This window comes from Ahaetulla prasina, chromosome 1 (genome assembly GCF_028640845.1).
Source record: "Ahaetulla prasina isolate Xishuangbanna chromosome 1, ASM2864084v1, whole genome shotgun sequence".
NCBI classification, from domain to species: domain Eukaryota; kingdom Metazoa; phylum Chordata; class Lepidosauria; order Squamata; family Colubridae; genus Ahaetulla; species Ahaetulla prasina.
In genome coordinates, this window is record NC_080539.1 from 69,174,774 (window position 1) to 69,200,917 (window position 26,144).

Sequence of the window (26,144 nt, forward strand, 5' to 3'; positions counted from 1 at the left end):
AGGTAGTGCCTTCTGGAGTTTAGTGTTTCAGAGTTTTTACTTGGAGTTGGGGGGTTTATCAGTTGGAATGCTGACAGCAGCTGGCTTGGGGGACACTCAGACTATGTAGCACTCTTCTGCACAGGGTTTATGATCCCATCCAGGGACGTCAGTTATCTTCCAAATCCAGAGTCATTCCATCTTGCTGGAATTAAACATGGGTGTTTTTTTTTCCCTCCTGGAATTTTTATTTTCACAGCTATACATCTGATTCAACCAGTTTTTTTTTTAAAATTCAATCTTTCTTCTGCTGACTTCACCCGCCACACCAAACTAGAACATTAGCATGCTTTCCCTGGCTCTGGCCTTTTCTGCCAATAAGAATAACTGAGCTTTGCATGAATTCTCTGTGAACCCAAAAGCATGGAGCCTTTGGCAACATTTTGCCTTTTCCACCAACCACAAGTGGAATTAAATTTGGACAAAATATGGAGTGTCTCCTGAATTGCCAGCCACAATAGGAGACATGAGACTTTGTGGGTAGATAGAGTTATCACCTCTACTCAACTGTTTATTACTTAGAGTCTGTGAAGGATACCCTCCAATTTTCTTTCCAATGCCGATTTCCACCAGCAGTCAATGCCACACACAGATATAGCTCATAATATTTCTCTTCAGAACCATGGCTTGGCTGCAGAAGCAGGGATTACTAAAGCTTAACTCTTGAGGGAAAGGCATTTGCTTTCCTAAAGCAAATGACATCAGCCCAGAGTTCTCTAAAGGGGATGAAAGAGCCCTAGCTGAGGTAGAAGAAGCAGGACCTTTCCCCCCCACACACACACCCAGGAGTTTAATAAGATAATTTTTCTCATCAGGCATAAGGAAGCAGTAGCAATAGCAATAGTATTTAGACTTACATACCGATTCATAGTGCTTTACAGCAGGGGCATCCGCCTAGCCAATAAAATCTGGAAGGGAAGATTTCCTCTGGGCCCCGAACCTCAGGAACCCCATACCTAGGGCTTTATTTGCAACAGGCCTCTGTGGTTAATCTCTAGGGAGAAAGTATTTGTGAGTGCATACAAACATATGCAACACATTATTTCCTTACACAGATGAAAACAGAGGTGCCTTCCATTTTCACTGCTGGTAACAAGGTTGGAAACAATCCAAGAAGCCAGGCCCTGCTATCTTGTTTAAACTGTGGAATCTTGTTTTGTCACTCTCCTAACCCTCTTTCATAAACAAAATGTTAACCCAGTGAACCTTTTCCAAGTTGGGCATGTTGTCAAAATGTCCCAAACAGATTAGAATTCCACCCTAAGGGAACTCAGATCTTCCTTAATTGGTTCAAAGGATATAAAATTGAGTAATTTTGCTTCATTTGTCTTATTTAGTTTTGATTACAATATCATATATTGATAGTGAATGCTGTTTTTTTTTATCTGTGAGAATAACAATGTGTGCCTAGCATGTTGCATTCAGTCCATATCCAATTCAAGTATGAAACATACTGGGTGGCTGGCCCAAGGTTGCTATTTTTCAGTCTAATCTTATTTATTTCACTGAGTTATTGTGAAGATAAATGGAGCTGGGAGTTCCAGACATTCCTGCTAGATGCTAGAACATTCACATGATTCCTGTGTGGCTTGGAAATGTAGAGATGGCACAGCAACCTTTTTGGGACTGAGTGGGCATAGTGACTTTTGTCGTCATTAAACTTTGGAGACAACAGCGAGTTTTAAAATGTTGGTACCATTTTCTCCAATAAGTAGACATACTATGGATATTCCCATTTGGGGAATTCCATTATCTGAAAGTTGCTCTTTCAAAACACAATCCTGATTGGAGATACTTATTCCTTAAGCCAGGGGTGTCCAAACTTTTTGCAAGGAGGGCCAGATTTGGTGAGGTGAAAATGTGTGGGGGCCAACCATTCAGCCTGACATTCTTTGAGCCATTAACATTAAATGCAAATGAACTATTTTATGAAAGACTAAACAAATAACTTAACTGCACTTTCCACTTGTCCAGGAAGTGGCGGCCCTCACTGTCAACTTTCCTTTTTTTAGTTACAGTCGCCATTTTAGAAATGGGCACAGAAGCTCACAAGGGTCCCGCGGCGAGAGTGCTGACTCAGGTCTACTGCCATCTTCTGCTGAAAAATATGGCTGAGTTGTTTTGCAGAGCAGGGTGCAGCTGCGGGAACCGCTGTGGGGTGAAGGGAAAAATGCCGTATGGTGGGGATGAGTAACAGCTGAGCCAGCAGGGAGAAGAGACTGTGGGCTGCTCAAAATTTAAACACAGGCCGCAATTGGCCTCCAGGCCAGACTTTGAACATGCCTGCCTTAAGCTTTTCTCATCCCCAACCTCCCCAATACATTTTGGAGACTACTGCATTAACAGAAAGTGTCAATCCATCGTGGATGGAATGATACTGCTGTGAAATGAAAAACCAAAGAGTAAACAAGTTTAGTGAATATTATTAGAGTTTATTGCTTAAATATATTTGGCTCCACTAACGAAATAACTCATTGAAATAAACAGGGTCGACATCTTTTTTTTTTCTTTTTAGTGTTACATTATATTCTTATAAAAGGTGCAGATAAAAAGGATGCTACAAGGTTTGTACATTTAATTCAGGTACAGAATTAAGTTGACCAGCAAATGAGGAGACACCACAGCATTAGAAGAGTGTGACTTGATATCCACACAAAGAATAAGAAGCCCTTTACTGGTTGTGGATGGGGACAGATGTTTAAGATTGCTTAAGGCAGATTAGTTAACATATAAAAGGCTGGGATTCTTCCACTTATTTCTGTGCTCATAGAGGAGAATGGTACCTCCTAACCACTTTGGAACGTGAACTATCAGGTAAGCCAAATCATTCACTAGGAGAAGAATCCTCCTCAAGGCTTTGATCTCATCTTACCTTCTTGCCTAGAACGTGGCTGAGAGGACGGAGACAAAAATTGCATATTTTGAAGATGTTTCTAGAAAAGGTAGAAAAATGATAGGGGAAGGGGATTGCAATCTTGCTCACTCCTCCCCAATTAGCCTCTGAGGTTAAACATCACCCAGGCGCTGGCCAGTTGGATGTGTCATTTATGCACAACTGACATTACCTCACACTTTGGATTTGATTGGCAAATCCATTTGATCGCTCTGGGTCTCATACCCCGACCCTTCAGGCTCGCAACCCATTATTGGGCCTTGAGCCATTAGGAATCGAGCCGTGAAAGTGATAGGCAAGCAGTAGGCACACGTGTCCGCCACGTGTACAAATGGAGCTGCATGTGCATGCATGCGCACTCACCCACTACTGATGCGGAATCTCCTCTTACCCCCGCTCCCCTTCTCCCCCGATCCGCAACATCAGAAAGGAGGGGAACTCTTTCATATACTGTGGAAGATAAGCCGTTCTGAGCAAAGAGCTTTCTCTTTCTGAAGATGCAGAGCCCATTTGTGGTATTAGGATAAAAGTGAACACGCCCAGCCCTTGTCTGCTATGTCCACGGAGTACCAAGACATCACTCAGTTTGCTCATAATGCCCTGGTGCAGTCTCAATAGTCATGGCTGCAACATGGTGTACAGACATACAGACACACACACACACACACACACAAAGCAAACTAAAATATGGCCAAATAAATAGAAGTGTAGCATTTACAGGTTTCTCTTAAAAATATTCCTAATATTTTTAATTAAAACTTAAAAAAATATTAAACAAGACTGCATACATTATGTACATAACAGGACTGTACAAATGCTCTCCTCTGAGTTTCAACCTGGAAAGCAAAAGCAAAGCTACCAAATAAAGCAGTAGTCTAGCATCCCCCATGATGAAATCATTCCACCCTTTTTCTCTCTGCCTTGAACACAGCAACTAGTGACCATATTTCCAAAGAACATGGAAATTTCTTACAAATGAAAAGTACCTCTAAGTCACATTGCTGCAGCATTTTGGGGTGAGGGCGAGTTAAAACTGCTTTATTATTCCTTAAAGAACTTGGAAGGCTTTGCATGAACTGGTATGTTGCACATAAAGAAAATGCTGCATTGGATTGAAATAGATGAACAGGGTTGGATCTAACAAACAGAAGGTTTACTAGCCAGAACTGGTAAATTATTTCTAATCACTGCTATTCAGCAATGGATCCAAAAGAGCCGCTTCTGTTAGAAGCCCATCTTCCAGTAATTATTTTCCTATATTGCAGGTATTTTACATGGTTTGTATTTTGACAAACCCTAACTCTCTTATGTGTTAAACATTTAATCCTTTGACTGCAGGTACAGGTAGTCCTTGACTTACGACAGTTGAGCCCAAAATTTCTGTTCTTGAGTTTTGCCCTATTTTATGACCCTTCTTGCCACAATTGTTAAATGAATCACGGCAGTCGGTAAGTTAATAACCCGGCTGTTAAGTGAATCTGGCTTCCCTATTGACTTTGCTTGTCAGAAGGGGATCATGTGGTCTTAAGAAACAGCAACAGTCATAAATATGAACCAGTTGCCAAGTTTCTGAATTTTGATCACATGACCGTGGGGATGCTGCAAAGGTCGTAACTGTGAAAATGGTCACAAGTCACATTTTTCAGCGCTGTTGCAACTTTGAATGGTCACTAAACATACTGTTGTAAGTCAAGGACTACCTGTAGATACAGCTGGATGACACGAATAGTCAAGAGACTGTGGAGGAAAAAGGACCAACCTATCACAAAACCTCCAAAAGAGAATTAGGCTTTGAGTTATAAATGCATCACTGTGTGAAAATTGTCTAATTTATATGAAGGAGTCCAAAAGGTGCATTTCCAAAGGTATTCCTTTCATTCCCTGCCATTCAGTTAGAACTGAGGAAGCTTCTTAGATGAGAAGTAAAATATCTTCAAGGAAAAAGCAAAGGAAGTCTAGCTGCCTTTTGAAAAGCACCTTTGGGATAAGCAGTAACGGGATAACTGAGAAATCTCCATAGACATTTACATGAAACAGGATCTCCCCAAAATGCTTAATCTTGTTTTCCGGCTGCCCCAATTAAGTCAGGCAACATAATGGTTAAAAAGTTACTCTTTCTTTCTTTCCCCTGGTCTGTGGCAACCCACAGCTTGGCCTCTTAACCAGAAAGTTATTGCTGTCATATCTTATGGTCAGATAAACTGCTACGAAATATTATTGCTTGAGAACTTCGCAAGATGTGGAAAAGCAAAAAACAAAACAAAAAAAAACCCTTTTGCTGAGGATACCACGAGAGTTATCTCATTTGTTCTGGATGTTTTGATGTAAGAGTTGTTCCTTCTCAGCCCTATGTGAATATTTTTTTTTCAGATTGAACATTCTTAGGTTCCCTTCTTGAGAGAGAATAAACTGAACATAACATGTTACAGCTGTTATCTACATCAATACAGGAGCCAAAGTTCAATCCTCTCTCTGACTTCTGGGGGAGGGATAGAAAACTGGATGGAGAAATGGACGTCTCTGCATCAAGCTGCATGCGCAAATTCAAGGCATGTACGTGGTACATCTGTGCATTTCGAGTGGACTCCTATAGACCCCACTTGCCAACTTGGAAACACAAATAATGCAGCATTTCTGGGGATTTTTTTTTTAAATGAATTACCGAATATCAATAAGGAAAAGCACAGTGTGTAGATGAAGAATGTCCAACCACCTACGGTTTAAAAAAAAAAAAGGGATTTAACTGGATTCTGGTCTTTTGTTGCTATTTTGATTTTATTTATTTAATTTCAATAGTCCATGCTGGTTCTAGGCCTCAAGCACCTACGAAACGGTACCTTTATGTCAGTGGTGGGTTGCTATTGGTTCGCCCTGGATTGGGGCGAACTGGTAGCGGTGGCGTCAGGAGGCTCCTCCCACCCGCCCGGGCACTTCTGCACATACACAGAAGTGTTGCGCGCATGCACGTGCAAACTGGTGGCAAACTAAATTGAAACCTACTACTTCTTTATGTGATTTGCAAATGTCAGCAATAGCTTCATTTGGTTAAAGAAAACGCATGGGCATTTGGCCAACAGTCAAGCCAATAATCTTCACAACAGAGAGATGCTGCGTTTTTAACCAGGGGTGAGGGTGGTAAATAAATTCTGATGTCACCTCTGAGAAAACCTGGTTTGAACTGGGATTTTTTGAAAACTTCTATTTTGGATCATGGAATTCAGCTCTAACTATATTTTTTTTTAAATCTATGACAATCTGAAATAGAGGTCATGGGAAGTTGCTACTAAATTCCATCAACTGTTCATGGGAGTTAACATTTCCCAAGTGAAGGAATGACTCAAAATACAGTGAGCCCTGGTTACAAACAAAATGAATCTTATTGTATAATTATATTTAATATTATTTTTAGATATTCCCCACAAAACCTATTGCTAAACCAGACTGCTAGGTATTGCTCTGAAAAAAAAAATCAGAATTGAAACCACAGAGACCTACAAATCTTTGATCCAGGTTGCTGTAGATTTTACAGGAATAGGAGAAGAGGTACTCCAGTACTTTATCTTGTGGAACCTATGACAGAAATACTGGCAATAATAATAATTTTAAAAAACCAGGCATTATATAGCAGAGCTAGGAGCAACAATAAAATGTCTGATTCTCTCAAACTATCGAATGAACTTCCTTGACTGCCCTATTCCTAGGGGGAAAAATACTCATTGTTTATATGACACAGAATTTCCCTCTTCCTGCTCTAAGTACCTCACTGATAATTGGCAACCTCCTCAGGTTCTTGCAGGGGCCACTGGTGTTGATAGTCACTCTAGCTGAAAGGAAGGAGATTTCTAATGTTACTCTGATGCAATGTTCTTAAGTATCTTCCAGACATCAGGGTTACCTGCCCATCATTTAAATTAAGAGATGTCTGTATCAGGTATGGCCACCTGAGAACATCATGCTCACTGAAACCTATATACCACAAATATACCTTCTCTTTATCCTGGTTCCTTACTGCAGTAACAATGTTATTTACTTACCTTACTGCAGTAACAATTAGATGTCTCAGATTATATTTTATGGGAAGGAAAGGAGTATCGTCGCAGATGAAGAACTTGAACTGGATTGCATCTTATTTGTGGTATATAATCTCTGTAAGGAATTTGGCAATACTGAGCGATGTAACTCAAAGTTTATTATTTTGAGTAAGGTGTAATCTTGAGATTTGGTGCAAGGAAAATGGGCTTGCCTTGCACTATGTCATTTTAGTTTTTCTTGGACGAGACAAGACAAGAGACATAGTGTAATACTACATTTCTACTAAACGAAACAGCCAGAAGCTCAATATAGTATTCACATTTTTCTTTAAAATATCTTGTTGTTCATCCTGAAGAATCCCAAAAGTACAACCCTGTTAATCTTCAAGAATATTTAGAGCGGAATCATTCAGTTCCGAAAGAGGAAGAGACAGGTCATCCCAAAGATGCTTTTTCAAGAGGCAACTGGACTTTCTGGTTTTTCTTTGAAGACGTTTCACTTCACTTCCAAGAAACTTCTTCAGCTTCTTGGATGAGAATGAGAAGTGAATCAGCTTCAAAGAAAAACCAGAAAGTCCAGATGCCTTTTGAAAAAGCACCTTGGGGACAACCATGATCCAAATGGATGACTGAGAATCTTCATAGACAAAGAGGTCAGTTTCCATGTGATGAAGGATCATTTTATAATTCAGTCAACTTTTTTTTCTGTTAAGGACCCCTCCGTAAAATTACGGAGGACTCCAAATGAACTTTCCTTTGTACAGATTATATTCATCAACATTTACTATACTAAAAATTTGCATTCATTGCCAATTCTCACAATTTGATGGGCTTTTAATATTAAGAATGTTGATTTTCTGAGAGGATGGCCACAACCACACTTTTAAGAAACACTGCTCTAAATAACATTTTAAAAAAGAGGCAGTCCTACGACAGAATTTTTTTATATAAAGGCAAATTATCTTCCCATACATGTAATGAAAACATCCTGTATTCTGGAATGCTATGAACAGGAAAATTCAGAACCAGAGCACTGAAAAAGAGCCATATACAAAAATAAGACAATTATTTTTGAAGATTTGAGCACTTCTATTCAGGGTTCCCAACATTCAACCCGACGTTGGTAGGGGAATCTTGCAAATATGGCTTATTAATCTGTGCTTGAGGGAGAAAGGAATTTTCTACTTTACAGGAATAAACTTAAATCTACAAAAAAAATTTCATACCAACAAAAGCAAGTAATCAACATGACAATTGGATATATCTTTTATAATCCCTGGAATCCTATGGATTTTGCCCTTGCAGAAAAGCTTTTTCAGACATCATCTTAAACTTTGCCTCCATGTTGCTCACACTCAAGCTTGCACCATCTTTTTTTTTCCTGAGATCCAGTTGAGAATTGATGAATAACTATTCAATTCATAAGATTTAAAAAAACAAATCGTATACTGCATAGTTCTATTAATGTACAACCATGTAAGAACAATGAAACAGAGAAGTATTATTTGGCTCTCTACATATGCATGTTTCTGCTTTGGCTGTTCTGCAGACAATTTCTTATTACATGATAAACCGCTTGTTTATTGTCACTGCAAGAGTTGTTTTCAAACATACTGGATAATCCCTTTTGGGTCTGCCATATATCTTAATTTTCTTTGTCACTTCCATTATGATGGAAAAAAATCCTTGAATGTTCCAGTCACCTTACAATTACATAATACTGTGAAAATGTTGTTGGAAGGGTTGCATTTGCTGAAAAGGCCAGTCTGTTAGAATGAAAAATGTCCATCCCAGTTGAGTCACAGCTTCCAATAAATGACCGGATTCTCCTTTTCAACTATCAGACAAACCATTTGTGTATTTTTTTTTTTAGTTTCTACATCTTATTAGTTCAAATAATTTGTGTTACTGTGCTTTCAAAATAATGCAGTTTTACAAATGGAAATACTGCTATGCCCCAAACCCTTTCCTACCACATTGCTTAGCAATGATAACTGATCAGGTTCAGGTTAATGATGATCACTCTTAGAGTATGGTTCCTCCTACTTTCTCACAACTTGGTATAAAGACTTAGCACACTTCCAAATACTCAAGTGATTAGTGGGGAAAAAAAGTGAGTTTCCCAAACATTTTATGCATCTCAGAAAACAGAACTGCTCTAGCTACTTCCTCTGACGCAATATCACTTGCTTGTCATGCACCAGTAAATACCAGTCCTTGGGACCATTGTTATGTTTCTCAAAGTCAATGGCCTTTTGGAAATCCAGTGGAGGAAGAGAACTACAACACTATAATACCACTAATTCACTCTTGAAGGCAGGCCAAACCAAGAATGGCAGGAAAATTCAGAACCATCCTGAGACTGTCTTGCATTTTCTCAGCATTGGAGATTAAAAAAAAAAAGTGTAAACTTTGGCACGTGATCCTCCCCTACCCACCACCCCAAGTAACTGGTGCAAAAAAACCCCGAGCTTTCTGTTCCATCAAAAGGGTCCAAGTGAAGTTGTAGTGGAATCGAGAAGCCAATCAAAAGAAAGGTTTGATGGGCACTAGAGAGGCACTTTTTCCATCATTCCAGATTATGTAAATATGGAAGAGAGCAAGACAAGAGAATAAATTCATCAGGGGGGGGGGGAGCCATTGGCACTAGATGTGCTTCCTGCAGAAAGGTTTTAGACAGTCTCACCATCTTGATTGCAGCAGTTGTTCATTACGGTTTTGCACTTTGTGTAATCTGCACATCACCTATATTTAATAATTGAGCTTTGTTATTGCTCGTTCCCGACTTGTCTCCAGATTTTGGTTCCCTGAACGCTTACGGTTGCGCTTGAGCTTGGATAAGTCTTTGTCAAAAACTTCACCTGATCTCAGTGCTGACACAAGATCATCAAACTCTCCTCCTCCTTCCTCTGAGATACTACCAGCCTTTGCTTTCTTCTGACGCCGTTCTTTCTCTCTCTGTTCTTTAAGCTGTTAAGACATAAAATTGAACAGAATAGAATTTTTTATTGGCCAAGTGTGATTGGACACACAAGGAATTTGTCTTGGTGCATATGCTCTCAGTGTACATAAAAGAAAAGATACCTTCATCAAGGTACTTACAACACTTAATGATAGTCATAGGTTACAAATAAGCAATCAGGAAACAATCAATATAAATAGTAAGGATACCAGCAACAAAATTACAGTCATACAGTCATAAGTGGAAGGAGATGGGTGATGGGAACAATGAGAAGATTAATAGGAGTGTAGATTTAGTAAATAATTTGACAGTGTTGAGGGAATTATATACACAGATATACACAGATTTAATATTGTGACTGGCTATAAAATGCACAAATAAAGACCATGAACAAAACTAATTGGAAATAATTTAGAAAGACTTTCTTAAGTAGTTGTTTGCTGCAACTTCATCCCAGACTTATTGGGATAATTCCAAACTTCAACAACATTGGGCGTCTTTGACTTGCGACCACAACTGAGCCCCAAATTTCTGTTGTTAAGTGAGTTTTGCTGAATTTCATGACCTTTTTTGCCACAGTTGTTAAGTGAATCACTGCAGTTGTTAAGTTAGTGATATGGTTGTTAAAGTGAATATGGCTCCCCATAGAGTTTGTTTCTCAGAAGGTCGCAAAAGGTGATCATATGACCCCAGAACATTGCAACAGTCATAAATATAAACTGGTTGCCAAGCAACCAAATTTTAATCACGTGACCATTGGGATGCTACAACAGTAATGAGTGGGGGAAAATGGTCATAAGTCACTATTTTCACTGCTGTTATCATTTTGAACAGTCACTAAATGAATGGTTGTAAATCAAGGACTATCTGTATAAGAAGCTAAATATAAGTATTTTGGATCAGGCTCAAAAACGACCTAGTTCAGCATCCTGTTTGTAACAGTGGCTAGCCAAATACATCTAAAAATGATAGATATCTTGTGTTATTGGTTTCCTTGATTTGTATTTTATGGAGTTTGCCTTTTTTTCCCTTTGCTTTCCTGTTTTTAACATTCTGCTATTCATTTATGTAAAGCATTTTGAATCTGTTCTTCCACTGAAAAAAACTCCCAGAGTGACTTACAAAGGTCAGGAATAAGACAGACTTGCTCCCTGGGGTTTATAGTCCTAAACTGAACTTTTAACTGCTTTTTCTCTGTTTGTTAGCCACCCTGTGAGTTTTGCAAATAAGCGTAAATAACATCGGATTCTTAACATTATATTAGAGCATGGGGCATTTGTAAATGATGGGCCTGGAATGAAAGTACGCAAAAAAAAAAAAAAAAAGGAACTGGAAAAAGACCTTGGATAAAAGTGACTTAGCTTGCAGACCACATCTGTATCAACAATTGCTTCATTAAAGCCAGCAAGACAACTCTAGATTGAACATAAAATAATTTGTGAAATATTCTGGAAACTACTTATAAGATTCTGTGAGGTGAAGTGATTAGGCTGCCAAACTGAGTCCCTTTCATACTGAACTGGATCATTTTTTTCTAACTTACCTCATGGGTAAGATGCTGGGGAGATAAAGGAATAGTGAGAAAAAAGAGAGAAATTAGTGTCTCCTTGAAGAAAGACTAAGATAAAAATCTAATTAGGATAAAGTCATAAGGATGGCTTTCACTGAAGAAAAAAGATGCCTCAGTTCTTGGCTATTCTCCATGGGATTCAACATTTAAGAGCAATGAGAGAGAGAATTGTTCCTCCTACTAATGCAGGTATAAGAGTGTTATTTTGACTACACTGATTTCAGCAGCTGTAAGATCCCACTGATGCAAGCAAGTCAATAATACTATGGCAGATCACAATCATCACATCCTGGTCATCTACAATTTCTCCTCACCTATAAAATCCCCATCACTTATTCTAGCACAGAACTGGGAACAAACTCCTCTCCTTTCTGAGTAGAAGGCTTTGCTATCTGTTCCCATGCTGGCTGGCAAGGAATTCTTTAGCTCCTTCAGCATTGCAAAACTAGCAATAGCAATAGCACTTAGACTTATATCCCACTTTACAGTGCTTTTACAGCCCTCTCTAAGTGGTTTACAGAGTCAGCATATTGCACCCAACAATCTGGGTCCTCATCTTACCCATGTCGGAAGGATGAAAGGCTGAGTCAATCTTGAACCTGGTGAGATTTGAACTACTGAACTAAAGCTAGCAGTCAGCTGAAGTAGCCTGCAGTTCTGCACTCTAACCACTGCGCCACCTCCACTCTTAGGTTATTACTAAGTGGTTATTGTCTGTTTAAGAAGAACCCAAGAGAAACAGTGATGCAAGCCAGCTTGTGAACTGGCATGTACAAAATTACACTGTAAGAAAATATGTCCTTTATTCACACTGCCTTTAACTTCCCAAGACATTCAGGAAATATCATTTCATGTCATCATTTTTTTCTGGGGGGAAAAAAGTACTTTTTAAAAATTCTAACTTTTTTTTTATTTACATTTATAACTTTTGAGTCCTCACCATGACTTCCATGCGTGCCCTGCGCTCCTCTTCTTCTTTTTTCTTCCTCATATTCTCCAGATCTTGCTTAGCTTCTGTAAAGGATTGCAGGAAGGTGTCAAAGATGCCAAAAAATTCATCTGGCTGCATCCTTCCCTCATTCTCTCCAAAATGCTTCAGTGCTTTGGCATACTGTTAAAGAAAGGAAGAAAAACTCCTGGCATTTAGAAGGAAAAGAATGCAGCAAATGTTTATTAAGAAAAAAAATACCACAATCTGTTAACGGAAGTGTTCAATTTCATGGAGAAGTACATTTTGTATTTTGCTTCAATGTCAGAAACACATTTGAAATTTAAATACCAGAAATGTTTTGTATCAATAAGGATAAATGAGAAATTTGTTTCATCCAAATTGTTACAGGTATGTTAATTTATTATATATTCAGTCTTGGAACTGACCAAAACCTGGAATGTACCTATTCAGCAAACTCTATACTTTGCTAAATTTTATGATCTACTAGCAATTTAAACATATTCCCTAATCCCTAGGTGTCTATACATTGGGTAAAACTCTATACAAAAGCCTGAATTTATAATCTGCATTTCCCCTATGCAGAAAAAACTGCATAGGAAAATGCAAATATTAAGAAAAGCTTCCAGAAAAGAGTTGAATGCTAAGCATAAACAAATGGACAAATTTGCATTCCTCTAGACTTCTTTCGAGCAGCTCCGGGACTTAGCAGAACGCATAAATAATCCAGAACATATTTTATGCACTAGGCAAAAAGTGTAGAGACCATAAAGAATGGGCTTCTATTTGCCTGGAAGAAATCTTGACAATCATGAGGATTTAGTAGTTTTGTTAATTTCTGCCAAAATCACACAAAATGATGAAACAATGCAAGAGAATCCTGACTTATCACACATACTTTCCAATGTTCTTCTAGTGGGTGAGCAGCTGGTACAAACCAGGAACTCTCTGGCAAGGAAATCCTCAAAACTAATTCCTACTTCATTGATCCATATAAACAAGAGGTCATAGTGGCTTGATAGAAAACTGACAACTGTCCTTTCAGACATAATGCTAAGATATTTCTTTCTGGTAGGATCTTAACTGTCTTGGCTAATCTTACTGGGAAGGAGTGACAGGCAAGACTGGCGAACAATAATACAGACTGGTGAACATGACTCTTTCTTCTTTCTGGCATGGATAGAATCTACAAAAATACAACTACATTAACATCATCAGTGGAACTTTGTGAGGAATTTAGCAGCTTGGATAGCACCCCACTCTGGAACTGCTTTTAAATCCCAGTGAAGAAACATGGCTAAGGGGTGTCTGAATTTTCTTCAAACTTTTTCTTTTCCAGATACAAACTTTCAAAACCATTATGGGCTCTTTAGAATTCAACCATAGCCCATACCTAAAGCTCAAATCCAAAATCTAACCTCCATGCTTCACACCCACAATCATCAACAGCCATGTTGTTTTGTCTCTTTGAGAGGAAGAACAAACCTATGACAGAATGAAGGCTGTCAGAGTTTGGATAGGGAATAACAGGTTTCAGTTTTCATAATTTCTAATATTAAACAGGTCTCTTGTTATTATAAATCAATGGTTATGTGAAGAAAACTTAAAAATGAAACCTCAATTAAGGCACAGTTTACATGACTACTTACCCAGTGAATAATTTAGCAGCACTGGTTTTTTTTTGAAGAAATGCTATTAAATGGGTGATTACTCATGGATAATATATACCTTTAAATCTTTAACAGTTTGAATGTTGACCTCTGCCTGGCACTGAGTCTACATAAATGATGTGTTTAGTGATATTCCAATGTAAGCTAAGAATCTTACGAATTCTATTAGATCTTCAACAGCTTTTATAATGAAATCACTCACTGGCAGGTTCTATCAACACTGGGGTTAGGAATACTTTTCTTTCTACTACAATTCAGTTCTGTAGTTTGAAGGGCCTACTACATTCTTTTTTGTTCATGCACTTCTGTTAACCCTGCCAATCCCAAAATAATTTCCCTCTTGTTGTTCACCTCTGGATACAATAATAGTCTTTCTGCATCCATGGCTCTTGGTTGATCTCCATACTGTTCTCTATATCAGGGGTCTCCAACCTTGGTCCCTTTAAGACTTGTGGACTTCAACTCCCAGAGTCCCTCAGCCAGCTTTGCTGGCTGAGGAACTCTGGGAGTTGAAGTCCACAAGTCCACAAGTCCACAAGTCTTAAAGGGACCAAGGTGGACACCCCTGCTCTATATCTTTGCCTGATTTTTTGCTGAAATCATTTCATTTCCCCAGTACCCAATAAAAATCCTTTAGAAATGGCATCAAGCCCTGACCCACAACTGTACAGCCTGGTAATGTGAATGACATACCCCTTTACTCTGTAACCTAAGAGATACAAATGTATTTTTGTTAAAATAAATAATTTTTTCTCCTTCATCTTATGACATAATAGGCCTGCAGACTTCAGTGCCAGCAGTCCTCCTACCACCAAACTTTCCAGTCAATTTGTTTTTTTGCCAAAGCAAATAATTTAGGCAGTTGTTCATTTTGTAAAGTTGTTTCAACAGAGGTAGAAAGAGGAACAGCAGCGCTCAATCACTGCTATCCCTGCCAATGAAATTAAGCAGCTGCAGAAATGCCATTATAAAAGGAAGTTCAGGGGGAAAAATTGGGGGAGAGGTCTTCTCAGACCAGAAGGAAAACACAATTATGGAAAATGTGCCAGATGGCAGAACTGTTATTTGAGGTGATAAAGAAAAAGAATGACAAAATTTTTAAAATCTTTCAGTTGAAAAATACATTATTTGCAATAATCTGTTTTTTTTTAAGTTCATGCATTCCCATCTTTCTTCTTGCTTAAGTTGTGTATGGGTATGTGTGTGTTTGTGTATGTATTGCAGAGGATTCTCTGTTTAATGGTCCTTACAATTTAATGGTTATTGGAAGCACAATACTTCCCAGAATGCTTGAATTCAGCTGTCTTAGATCATGCATTGGAAAATCCAAAATGAAGACAATAGTTTCATGTAGCAGTTGTGTACTGATTGGGTTCTTGTGTCAAAGCTATTTTGACACATGTACAGATGAGAAGTCAGTGCTCATTGACAATATCCCGATAAAAATGTTTTATACCATAGATGGACTGAAATTTGTGCATTAAATAAATAAAAGTGGGTTGCACTGATTGGGTTCTTCAATCAATCACACCAAAGCTGTCCAATCTGATTTGGTATAATATTTTGAAAATAGGGTGGGAAAAGAAAAATATAAAAAATAAACTAATCTAAGAAAAAGATTCTCTTGGAGATAGAAGATTTCAGATCCTGGGTCCGCATACAGCTCAGTATTTGAGGAGGAATAAAAGCTATGCACTCTTCCAAAACTCAAAATAAGCTCCTTCAAGCACAATAGATGTGTGCATGCTATGAAAAGACATTAGGGAGTGATAAATGATAAATGATTGGACATGTTATAGTAATTAGTATTAAACTTCTCTTCTCTTATTGAGAGCATTATGCTGGCAAATCTGTACTCAGCACTTCCAGAAAAGATTGGCTTTGCTGTGCAAATACTTTTTAATTAACTTAGCAGAAACAGGAACACAATTTTCATTCCCCAGAATGGTTAAATCCTGTTTTGGATTAAAATAACTCTCTATTATCTTAATCCATACAACTCCAGAAAACAAATTGCACAATATGTTGGAAAGACTAATAGCAATGGGAAAGACTGTCCTTAAATTGAATCGGCACAGCTAAATAGAAAACCTTTATATGCTATTTTATGCTATATGATTTGTTATAAGAAATGGGTCTTGACCTCCATAAAGCTACTGCACTACATGGCACAGCCCTTAGTGTGTCAAAGAAATGTATTTTCCCCCTTATTCTATGGATATTATTTTTTTATACAATTTTTTTAAATTTTCTTTTAAAACAAGACACATAAACATGAAAACATTTTCAATCCCAATATTGTGTATCGGCTGGGTGGTTACAATCTCTTGTGCCTTCACAATTTACAAATATCCTTAATTTATCTAAATTTATATCGTCACCCTCTTGTATCCAGAACTTTAAATTAATCAATGGCTATAACCTTTATTTTTCTCATTCCATATGCATATCCGCTGGCGAATATTTTATCTGGTAACATCATTAATTCTATCTTTCTACACCATTCATATTAATATTTCAGTTAATAGTATTTTTCTCCAATCTTTACTAACATATCTTTCCTTCTAGCCATTGATAAAATATATCCCATATCTTATAGTACTGCTTTTCTTCCTGTTCTCTTATTTCAAATGTCAATTTACTCATTCCATTATTTTCCTAATTATTTCGTTTTGCAAAGGTATTTTCTAACTTTTCCAATTTTTGGCAAACACTATTCTAGCTGCTGTTATGATATTTACCATCAAATATCTCACTTCTCTATTATAAATTTCTGGTATGAGCCCAAGTAGAAAGACTTCTGGTTTAAAATCTATGTGCTCTTTAATCATTTTTTCCAACCATGTGTGTATTTTAGTCCAATATCTTTTAACTTCTATGCATGTCCACCACATGTGGTAATATGATCCAGGTGACTGATGACATTTCCAACATTTTTTAGATTTATCCTTGAACATTCTAGCAATTCTTGTTGGGGGTAAATGCCATCTATAAAACATCTTATACAGATTCTCTTTATAGGCCGTTGACATTGTCATCTTATAATTATGTGTCCAAAATTTTTGCCATGTCTCTAAGTCAATCCCATGCCCAAAATTCTTCCCCCAGCAGTAATTGTTTCCTTGACTTGTTCTTCTTCTAGTTTAATCTCTAAAAGATATCCATACAACTTCGTAATTAATTTGTCATCAGTCCCTGTTAAAATTTTATCGAAGCTGTCCATGCTGTCCATTCAGATGTAGATTTCAGGTTGTAGTTAGAAGTAAAGAGAGAGAGAGAGAGAGAGAGAGAACTTCCATCTGTAATGTGCTAACAAGAAACATACAGGTTATGGCTCAAAAGTGGATCCCAAGGCATTTAAAATCTGGCGAGGAAGATTTCTAGTTTAAGGATGATCTCTTTCTTCCCAGTTACTTTGGAAACTCAATTCAGTCAACAGGTAACATTCCCACTAAAGCCAGGCCTTTTTGAGAGTCTGTACACTTTGGCTCCTGTCCTTCACTGTTCCTTTTGGCTTGCCAGTTATATATTTTAGCCCTATAGGCTAAGCGGTCCAGAAATAAATAGATATTTTTTAAAAAAGTTAAGAAGAAAGGTTCTTTTAATGAAGAAAAACCAAACAAAAAGTGAAGGGTCTGGGAAGTAAAGCCCTATGTGCACTAGGGTTCAAGTTAATACTACATTAGCCCAAAGCTAAAAGACAGATGTTTGACAACTTGAAATAGCATACTTGTTTCTTTAAGATAAAAAAAAATTACGTCTGACTAAAACCAGATAAAATACAATGGTTATTTTATTTTTATAACATTTCTGTTTCCTCATTTTTAAATGAAGAGCCTCTTTCATGTTTCCACTGACCTGGTGATCAGTGCTACAAGACAAACCATGTCAAAAACACACCTACTGGAGAAGAGGCAAAATTTTCTAGAATAACAGGGAGAGCAAAAGATTCTGTCCTGTCTCAATATAACAGGACTGGGGTTGAGCAGCTGGCTATTTCTGCTGCATTGGTAGGTTCAGATGGGGACCCGTGTAGTGGCATCATTAACCAAGACCACAATTGGGTGGACTGCTAGTTTTCCTGACATTACTCAGAGTCTGAAGACTTCATCTCATGGTGGAAGGATGTAGTCATGTTTCACTGGATATAAACCAAGCTGGAAACCTATCACTTAACTGAACCACCCACCTTGTGAGAACAGAAGCAAAGAAACAGTAGCCGGTAAAGAAATGACAACTGTGCATGCTGCTGCCATTCACAGATTTCTTGCCTTCCTTCTTCATTTTCTTTTCAGAAATTGTTTGTCTTATTTGTCTATTTCTTCTTTGTTCTCTTTTCCACCTGAGATGTGTCTTCTTAGATATATCATCAATGTTTGCTACATAGACAAAAATTCGGTCTGCATAATAGTATCCTATATCAGTTTTTATTCTTCTCTTATGTATTTTGTGGCTGACAAAATATTTTGCCCATGTGAGTGGGTAGCAGAGGTGGTATTCAGCAGGTTCTGACCAGTTCTGGAGAACTGGTAGCAGAAGTTTTGAGTAGTTCAGAGAACCGGTAAATACCACCTCTAACTGGCCCCGGCCCCATCTATTCTCTGCCTCCCAAGTCCCAACTGATCAGGAGGAAATGGAGATTTTTCAGTAAACTTCTCTTGGACTGGGATGGGAATGGAGATTTTATAGTATCCTTCTCCTACCACTCCAACCATGCCAGGCCCACAGAACCAGTAATAAAAAAAATTGAATCCTACCACTGGTGGGTAGGGTTTTTTTTAGGGGAATGTTTGATTGATGAATGGCCCAGACTAGCTCCCATCTCTTTTTCCCTTCCAAGATAAAAAAAAAATATTCCTACCAAGAACTGAAAAGAGAAATATTGCTACCAAGAAATATAGGTATAGGAATGTATGAACCATTAAAGTGAACTGGTCATACTATCACGTAATACTTCCTTTAAAAGAGAGGAAAATGCTAACAATTTTAGTCACCACTGAACTGTGGTGGGAGTACAATGGCTCTGGAAGAACTTTTAGTAAGAGAGAAAGGATGAAGTGGCCTAAAGTGATCAAAGGCCAGACTCATAGAAACTGAGGCCAATTAGAGTTGCCAGGCTGTCATATTAATACTGCCACCTATGAAGAAAGTCCTCTGAACTGTAAGCTTGAAGGTAAGAATTATCTTGTTTTTACTTTTCTGTAAGGTGGGTACTTCTCAGACTAAAAAAAGAATGTAAAAGATAGACCTGATGATTAAATCAATCTGTAAGAAGTCAAATCTGGATAAGAGCCACACAACCAATGATACATAGCAAGAATAGCAGGACAGAGAACAGGTAGCTAATTCTTCTTATGTGTACCTAATTTTGATATGTGATGGTGCAATTCAAAGGAATCATGCTACACTGAGAGACAATTAGGGGGTCTTCAAAGTGGGACTGAAATTAAGTTACCTGTATCACTTGCCAAGAAATTCACAGGTTATGAACAGTAAGCAATTTAATAAGCAATTAAAATTGTAACTGGCCATCAGAAAAATCTAATAACCAAATAATAGTAATAGGATTTCCATCTTTTTTGACAAGCTGCTAACATAAAGGAGAAAAAAGGAATGGGATACTTACTTTGTTTAATGTAATGTTTATTGCACTAGCAAAGAAGGAAAGATTTGACATTGTCACACCTTATTTACATTATGACATATTCTTCAAACAATTTCATGCTGTTGTAACTTCTCTTTATCGGTTTCTTCCTCACCCTCGGGCTTATGGGCATAATGCCAATTTCTAGTCAGGAGCAAATAATACTCTATTCTCTAGGTTACATTAAAAGCTGGCTTTGGGGATATGAAACACAGCAGTTCAGAAGGAAGTGTCCTGTTTGAATTGGGGTAATATGCTAGGAAGTTGGCATATGTTCCTGCTTTTCTTGGAACGAGAACAATACAGATCACACCAATAATTTATATACCAGATATTATTTGCTTTTAATCCTTTGTTAGGATCAGAAGCAGCCCACAACAGGTTCACTTGGATCGTTTGATTACATTGGCTAGTAGGATCACCACCACCCTCCCCGAGGAGTGGAGAAGGCTTAGATAAGGACATAAAAGCACAACATATTCAATCATAAAAGTAGAATTCATTTTGGTTGTTGAAATATGACAGCAGACCCCTTTTCAAAAACTCATTGTATTAACTGAACTGCATCACATCAACGTTTTAGCTCAATAATCTATGACAGGCGTTCTGAAACTCTGCAATATTGTGATTCCCCTCAAAATCAATAAAACTAGATTTCACTAGAGTTAGGGTTGGGCAAGAAATAAACATACAACTTATTTTTTGACAATTACATACTGGTCTGCAAGTTAGGTAAAACAAAGACAGAACCATACAGTTTTTAAAATAAAAATGTTTCATTGGAAAGAAGTATCTTACTTCCTATAAGTGCCATAGCAAGTGGAGGCCTTGCTGGCTTTTGTTAGCTAGCAAGACAGCTTTGTGAGAGGAATCGCCACTGAATGCTGGATCTGAGTTGGCCTAATCTCTCCAGAACAAAGAGAGATCATTGAGATCATCCATGTGACTCTGGACAGCTGCTCCTCATGAGTAGACCATGGAAAATGTTGTTTTCATAGTCTTCTTATGTCTTATGATTGAAGTGGTTGTGAGTTGAGATTTTTATCAAGCTCAAACTTGCAAAACTGCCTTTATGGACATTATGCTTGAGCAAGTCTTACATTTTAATCACTTTTTTAAAAAAAATGTATATTGGAGAGATTAAGACCCTTCAGATTGGGAAGGTGTTACTATATTTATCAGGTGAGTTCCCTCCTCCTTAAAAGATAATGGTGTAAATTTGATATTGAAAGTTTTAAGAATGTATATTTTTGAAGATGTAGCAAAATGGTGTTTAGTATATGGATTTTGGAAAGTTAATTATAGATTAAGGGTCCAGAGGGTTTTGAAATTACAGCTTTGAAATATTTAGGAGACACCTTTTCATAGGCAAATAGAGATTGTTTTCACTTTGATCTGTTCCAATTTGGAAGTTCCACAATTTAATCCAAAGCTGAGTCCAAAGCATGACCAGACCACTCTCAGTGACTAAGAATGACTGAGACTTAGAAATAGACAAGGAGAATGAGAAAATGTCTTGAAAGGGTTTGTTTATAGAATTAGAGGTCCAGCTTTATTCATTCCACTGCCTGGTGAAAATGACTATTCTCACGAAATGAATGAATGAATGAATAAATAAATAAAAGTATGTCTTACCTTATCCCTTGCATCATTCAGAAGGTCTTCCAGCTCAGAAAAACTAAAACTAGCTACTGTGATAAAGTCGCTCATGACTGGGACGAATTTATCACCTGGTTCTCGCATACGCCTCTTCTGATAATCTAGCTCCTAAGGAAAGAAAAAAATTGGAACAGCTAATTGGTAGCTAGCAGGACAGATAACAGTATAAAAAGACAACACTTAAACTTTGGAAGAAACACTGAAAAATGGTGACTGAACCGACTTAAAAATAATTCCCATATCCAAATCAAGTCAGCTTGGTTTAACTAGAATTATTGAAAACCACAATTGGTTAAGTTCACACATCACACCAAACCAGAAGTGGATGACCACTTTTTTTGCCTCAAAAGCTGCAAGAGGCATGTCCTGAGACATAATGATGTTATCAAATGGCAGGATCTTTTACAGAGATTTCCAGGCAGTTTTAAAGACCACAATGGAAGTGTTCTGTACGTCAGAATTATAATACATCCATTTCCATCTGTAGTTTTGTATCTGTAACCAAAAAATGTTTGCATCTCTGAAGATTAGCCATTTTGCCACTACAAATTTTCAGTTTCCAGCAAGCTTTGGGTTGCCTGTACTTGCAAGTAAACCATTTTGTAATTTGCAATCCATATGGAATGAGTTTACATGAAACATTAAGCTAAAATTAAGCAAATCACATCACGATTTAGGATGATGTATGACGGCAATGAAAAGGGGAAGAAAATAAGGATCATCTGGGAAGACTCAAATTAAGTACAACCAGAACAATGATGGGATTCAGCCAGTTCGTACCACTTCGGGAGAACCTGTTGTTAACTTTCTGAACAATTTGGCAAACCGGTTGTTAGAAGAAATCATTAGGGCAGAGAACCGGTTGTTAAATTACTTGAATCACACCACTGAACCAGAATATCACCAAAAAAGCTACCAACAGCTAGAGAACATTACATTATATCTACGATTATAAAGTAATGGCAAATCCTAATCTATTCTCTACTAACGATCAATTGCAAAACAAATCTCTTGGAATCAGACTCAAAACAGAGCTGGAAAGGACTTTGGAGCTCTTCTTGTCCAACTCCTTGCTCAAGCAGGAGACCTATAGCATATCAGACAGGTGGCAGTCCAGTCTTTTCTTAAAAACATCCAGTGATGAAGCAACCACAACTTCTGAAGGCAAGTTGTTCTATTGGTTAATTGTTCTCATTGTTAGGAAGTTTCTCCTTAATTCCAGGTTGCTTCTCTCCTTGATTAGTTTCCATCCATTATTTCTTGTCTTGCCTTCTGGTGCTTTGAAAAATAAGTTGACCGTCTCTTTGTGGCAGCCCTTCAGGATTATTGCTAACATATCACCCCTAGTCCTTCTTTTCTCTGGGCTAGCCATACCCAATTCCTGCAACTATTCTTCATGTGTTTTTGTCTCCAGGCCTTTAATCATTTTAGTTGTTCCAGAAAGCTTGCTACCATGCAATATACTGTAGTTATACTTTTCTTTCCAATTTTGACAACATTAAAGACCTTATCCTACTATGATCAGGATCTCTGAACATTTCTTTCAAAAAGAAATAAAAAATCCTTGCAAATATTTTGAATGACCTCAGGAGGTCAGTCAAGGACAATTTCAAACAGAGTTGTTATCTCCTTCTTTGCAAGACTGTTGCTTCCTAGCAGAGTTTACCATTTAAATTTACCCACCTAAATTTTAACCTCTGCATAGCTTTCACTTACTTAGAATAGAACATTAATTTTCTACCACCACAATCCCAACTAATTACAATAATAACTCATTAGATTTTGGTTAAACTTTCTTATTTTGAGGTTACATTTGCTGGTCTTGTCACATTCTTTCCCCCTCTCAAAATGAAGGTTTCAAGAAAATCTTTTTGCCAGAGGACTCTGCTAGAAGTCTGGAAATTGATCTCATGATTCAAATTTGACACAATAGTAGTTTAGGACTGTAAATTAAGGAGAACTGGGCTGAATCTCACTTGATCTCATCCATACCAAACAATTTTATTTACCCCCACAAGGTTTTAAGGTGATCTCTTTGTGTACGATCCTAGAGAAAAATGGATTTATAAGAAAGCATTAAGAATCTGATTTCATGAAGAAGAAGGAAGTGAAGAATCTGATTATATTTAAGGCAGGAAATCCAGAAAATTGTAGAATTAGAGAAAGTTACCTTATTACTTTAACAACTCAGTCCATCTAACTCATTATTGCCTACTTTGACTAACAATGAGTCTTAAAACACATGCCTATCTCACTTCTAACAAATCCTGGAGCTTGACTTTGGATCCATTAGCACATCTTTATCCAAGCAACAGGACTTCCTTTCCCAACACTACAATTGTATTTTGCTTGGCAATTTATTTATTTATTTATTATTTATTTATTTATTTTGTCAAATACATATTAAAAAATATATGTAAGTATAAGCATGAATTGAATACATAAAATGAATACAACTAAAGGGAACATTAGGACAGGGATGGTAGACACGGTGGTGCTCTTAAGCACGCCCCTTACAGACCTCTTAGGAATGGGGTGAGGTCAACAGTAGACAGTCTTAGGTTAAAGTTCTGGGGATTTTGGGATGAGACCACGGAGTCTGGAAGTGCATTCCAGGCATTAACAACTCTGTTACTGAAGTCATATTTTCTGCAATCGAGATTGGAGCGGTTCACTTTAAGTTTGAATCTATTGTGTGCTCGTGTATTGTTGAAGCTGAAGTAGTCATTGACAAGAAGGACATTGTAGCAGATGATTTTATGAGCTATGCACAGGTCATACCAAAGGCGGCGTAGTTCTAAATTTTCTGAACCCAGAATTTCAAGTCTGGTGGCATAAGGTATTTTCTTGCAAGCAGAGAAGTAGAGGACTCTTCTTATGAAATATTTCTGGACGCGCTCAATTATATTAATGTCCGATATGCAGTTATTATGCATTGCTTCTTTTTACCTATTCCCCTGTTCTTTTCCTCTAAACTGAGGTATCAAACTCTTTTGATAAGGCATTAACACCTAAGATAAGGCTTTGTTACAATAATGGCTTATTTACTGTTCTCTGTTTTGACTGGAATAAGCACCTTTGGAGGGCCTTGGGTTAGGATGTTCTTTATTTTATCCCTTGCCTGAAGGAAAAGCTTAGAAACCAACAATAACTGCATTGCTATAGACAGCACCCAACTTAAGACATGTGTTTAAAAATCCTGCTTTCTACTGTTTGTCTGAACGGTTTTACAGTGAAGTCAATCTCATAAAAGTTACAAATGCCATTGGCAGGAGAGCTGATGCCTTGGCAGCAATCCTCATAAAGAGAAGTGAGGGTTTACAGCTTTCCGTTTTGATTTACTTTCCTTTGCTGGCTGTAGTCTGTGAAAGTTTCTCAAAGCTAGGCTCACATCTCATTTTCAAATGGTGCTGCCAGCCCTGGGAAGCGACGGATTACAAAGTGCCTCTGTGAGCAGCTGACTGTAAACCTATTTTTAGTCTGATGTTTGTAAGAGGGGCCTTGAAGAACCCTCTCCACTGTCAGTGCCAGGACTGTGGTGAGAACATGTTGGAATGCAGTCAACAGTTGCGCCTTTTTTTCCCCTTTTCCTGTCGTCTCCTCCCAACAAGGACCTTCTATTGTTGTTACAATGCTACGTTTTTACATACCTCCAAAAGAGTGAAATGAATGAGCTGCACTGGAAGATGTTAGCTGCCAAGTTTTATAATAATCATAAAGTGACATGGGAGGGAAAAGCAGTGGTACATGAATGGGATAAAATGCTTAGCCAAGAAGAAGCAGTAAAAGGAGAAGGTACCTCAAGGACACCGGCTAAGTTGAGAGAAAGCGGTTTGCCATTCAAGAATTGCATCTTGCTATCTCTCGCTTTTATGAAATAGCCATCACAGAATTGCTGGGACACAAAGATCTTTCTTATTAAATTAAAATTTCTGCCTGTTCTGGAAGATGGGCCTAGCAAAGAGAATTTGTCAAGCAGTACACCTCGTGTTTGAGAACTACTTTCGCAGGTTTAGCAAACAAACTGACCACCTGTCCGCCATTGCTTGACTTCCTATAATATTTGGCTTTAAAACGCATATGAAAAACACACATTGAGAAGCATTTAATGAATTGGATGTACTTTTTAATATCCTCTAGAATGGGGTCCTCCCCACAAATATTGGAAGGATTGATGCCTGCATATCCCATGCAAATACCTTTTCTGGGGGTTTATGAGTCAATAGTGTGTAGCATGAAGAGCAACAAGAAGGCAAAAGGTGTTATTTAAACTTGGCAGTGGAATTTGGAATGAATTCCAAAATCTACTCTGAACGTAAATTAAAAAGAAGTTTGAATCTGTCTAACAGGGCCTGAAGATGCTTGGAAATAAATCCCTGATCTGTGATACTGTAAGGTTTATTATCCTTGAAAAGAAGCAAGGAATTGATGCCACTTCCAGTGTACTCGCAGATAGTCATTTTAAACCTTATTGTTAGACAAAGGTCTTTAACCATTCTTTTTGCAAATGAGGACTAATCTAAGTGAAAGATCAGTCCTCTCATCTAGCCTAGTCCTCATTTATATGGTCAAAAATACTGCTAAATATCTCTACGTCTAACAGTAAGGATTAAAATGCCATTTGTAGATAAACAGATAGCAGCAAATATGAATGATTTAATTCAATCAGTTGAAATCTCACAGATTAATCTACTAGAGGAAGAAGGGAGTGAAAACAAGGGAGTGTT

General features: G+C 37.7%; 2 protein-coding genes across 7 annotated transcripts in view; one reads left to right on the forward strand and one right to left on the reverse strand.

The window, feature by feature from the left end:
- The window catches only part of MOCS1 (molybdenum cofactor synthesis 1), a 76,249-nt gene that overhangs the window by 41,484 nt on the left and 8,621 nt on the right, over nt 1-26,144 (forward strand). The gene's annotated exons all lie outside the window — the stretch shown is intronic.
- The window catches only part of DAAM2 (dishevelled associated activator of morphogenesis 2), a 265,206-nt gene that overhangs the window by 36,773 nt on the left and 202,289 nt on the right, over nt 1-26,144 (reverse strand). For 3 of the 6 annotated variants that reach the window (XM_058166227.1, XM_058166137.1, XM_058166318.1), the window contains 3 exons: nt 21,394-21,525; nt 12,436-12,606; nt 9,825-9,933 (listed from right to left, as the gene is read on the reverse strand). In XM_058166227.1, coding sequence (XP_058022210.1) covers nt 9,825-9,933; nt 12,436-12,606; nt 21,394-21,525 — 412 coding nt within the window. Of the gene's footprint in view, nt 1-842; nt 2,191-2,450; nt 9,934-12,435; nt 12,607-21,393; nt 21,526-26,144 lie in introns of those variants that run through there. The other 3 variants (XM_058166495.1, XM_058166578.1, XM_058166409.1) reach the window with 2 other exon arrangements.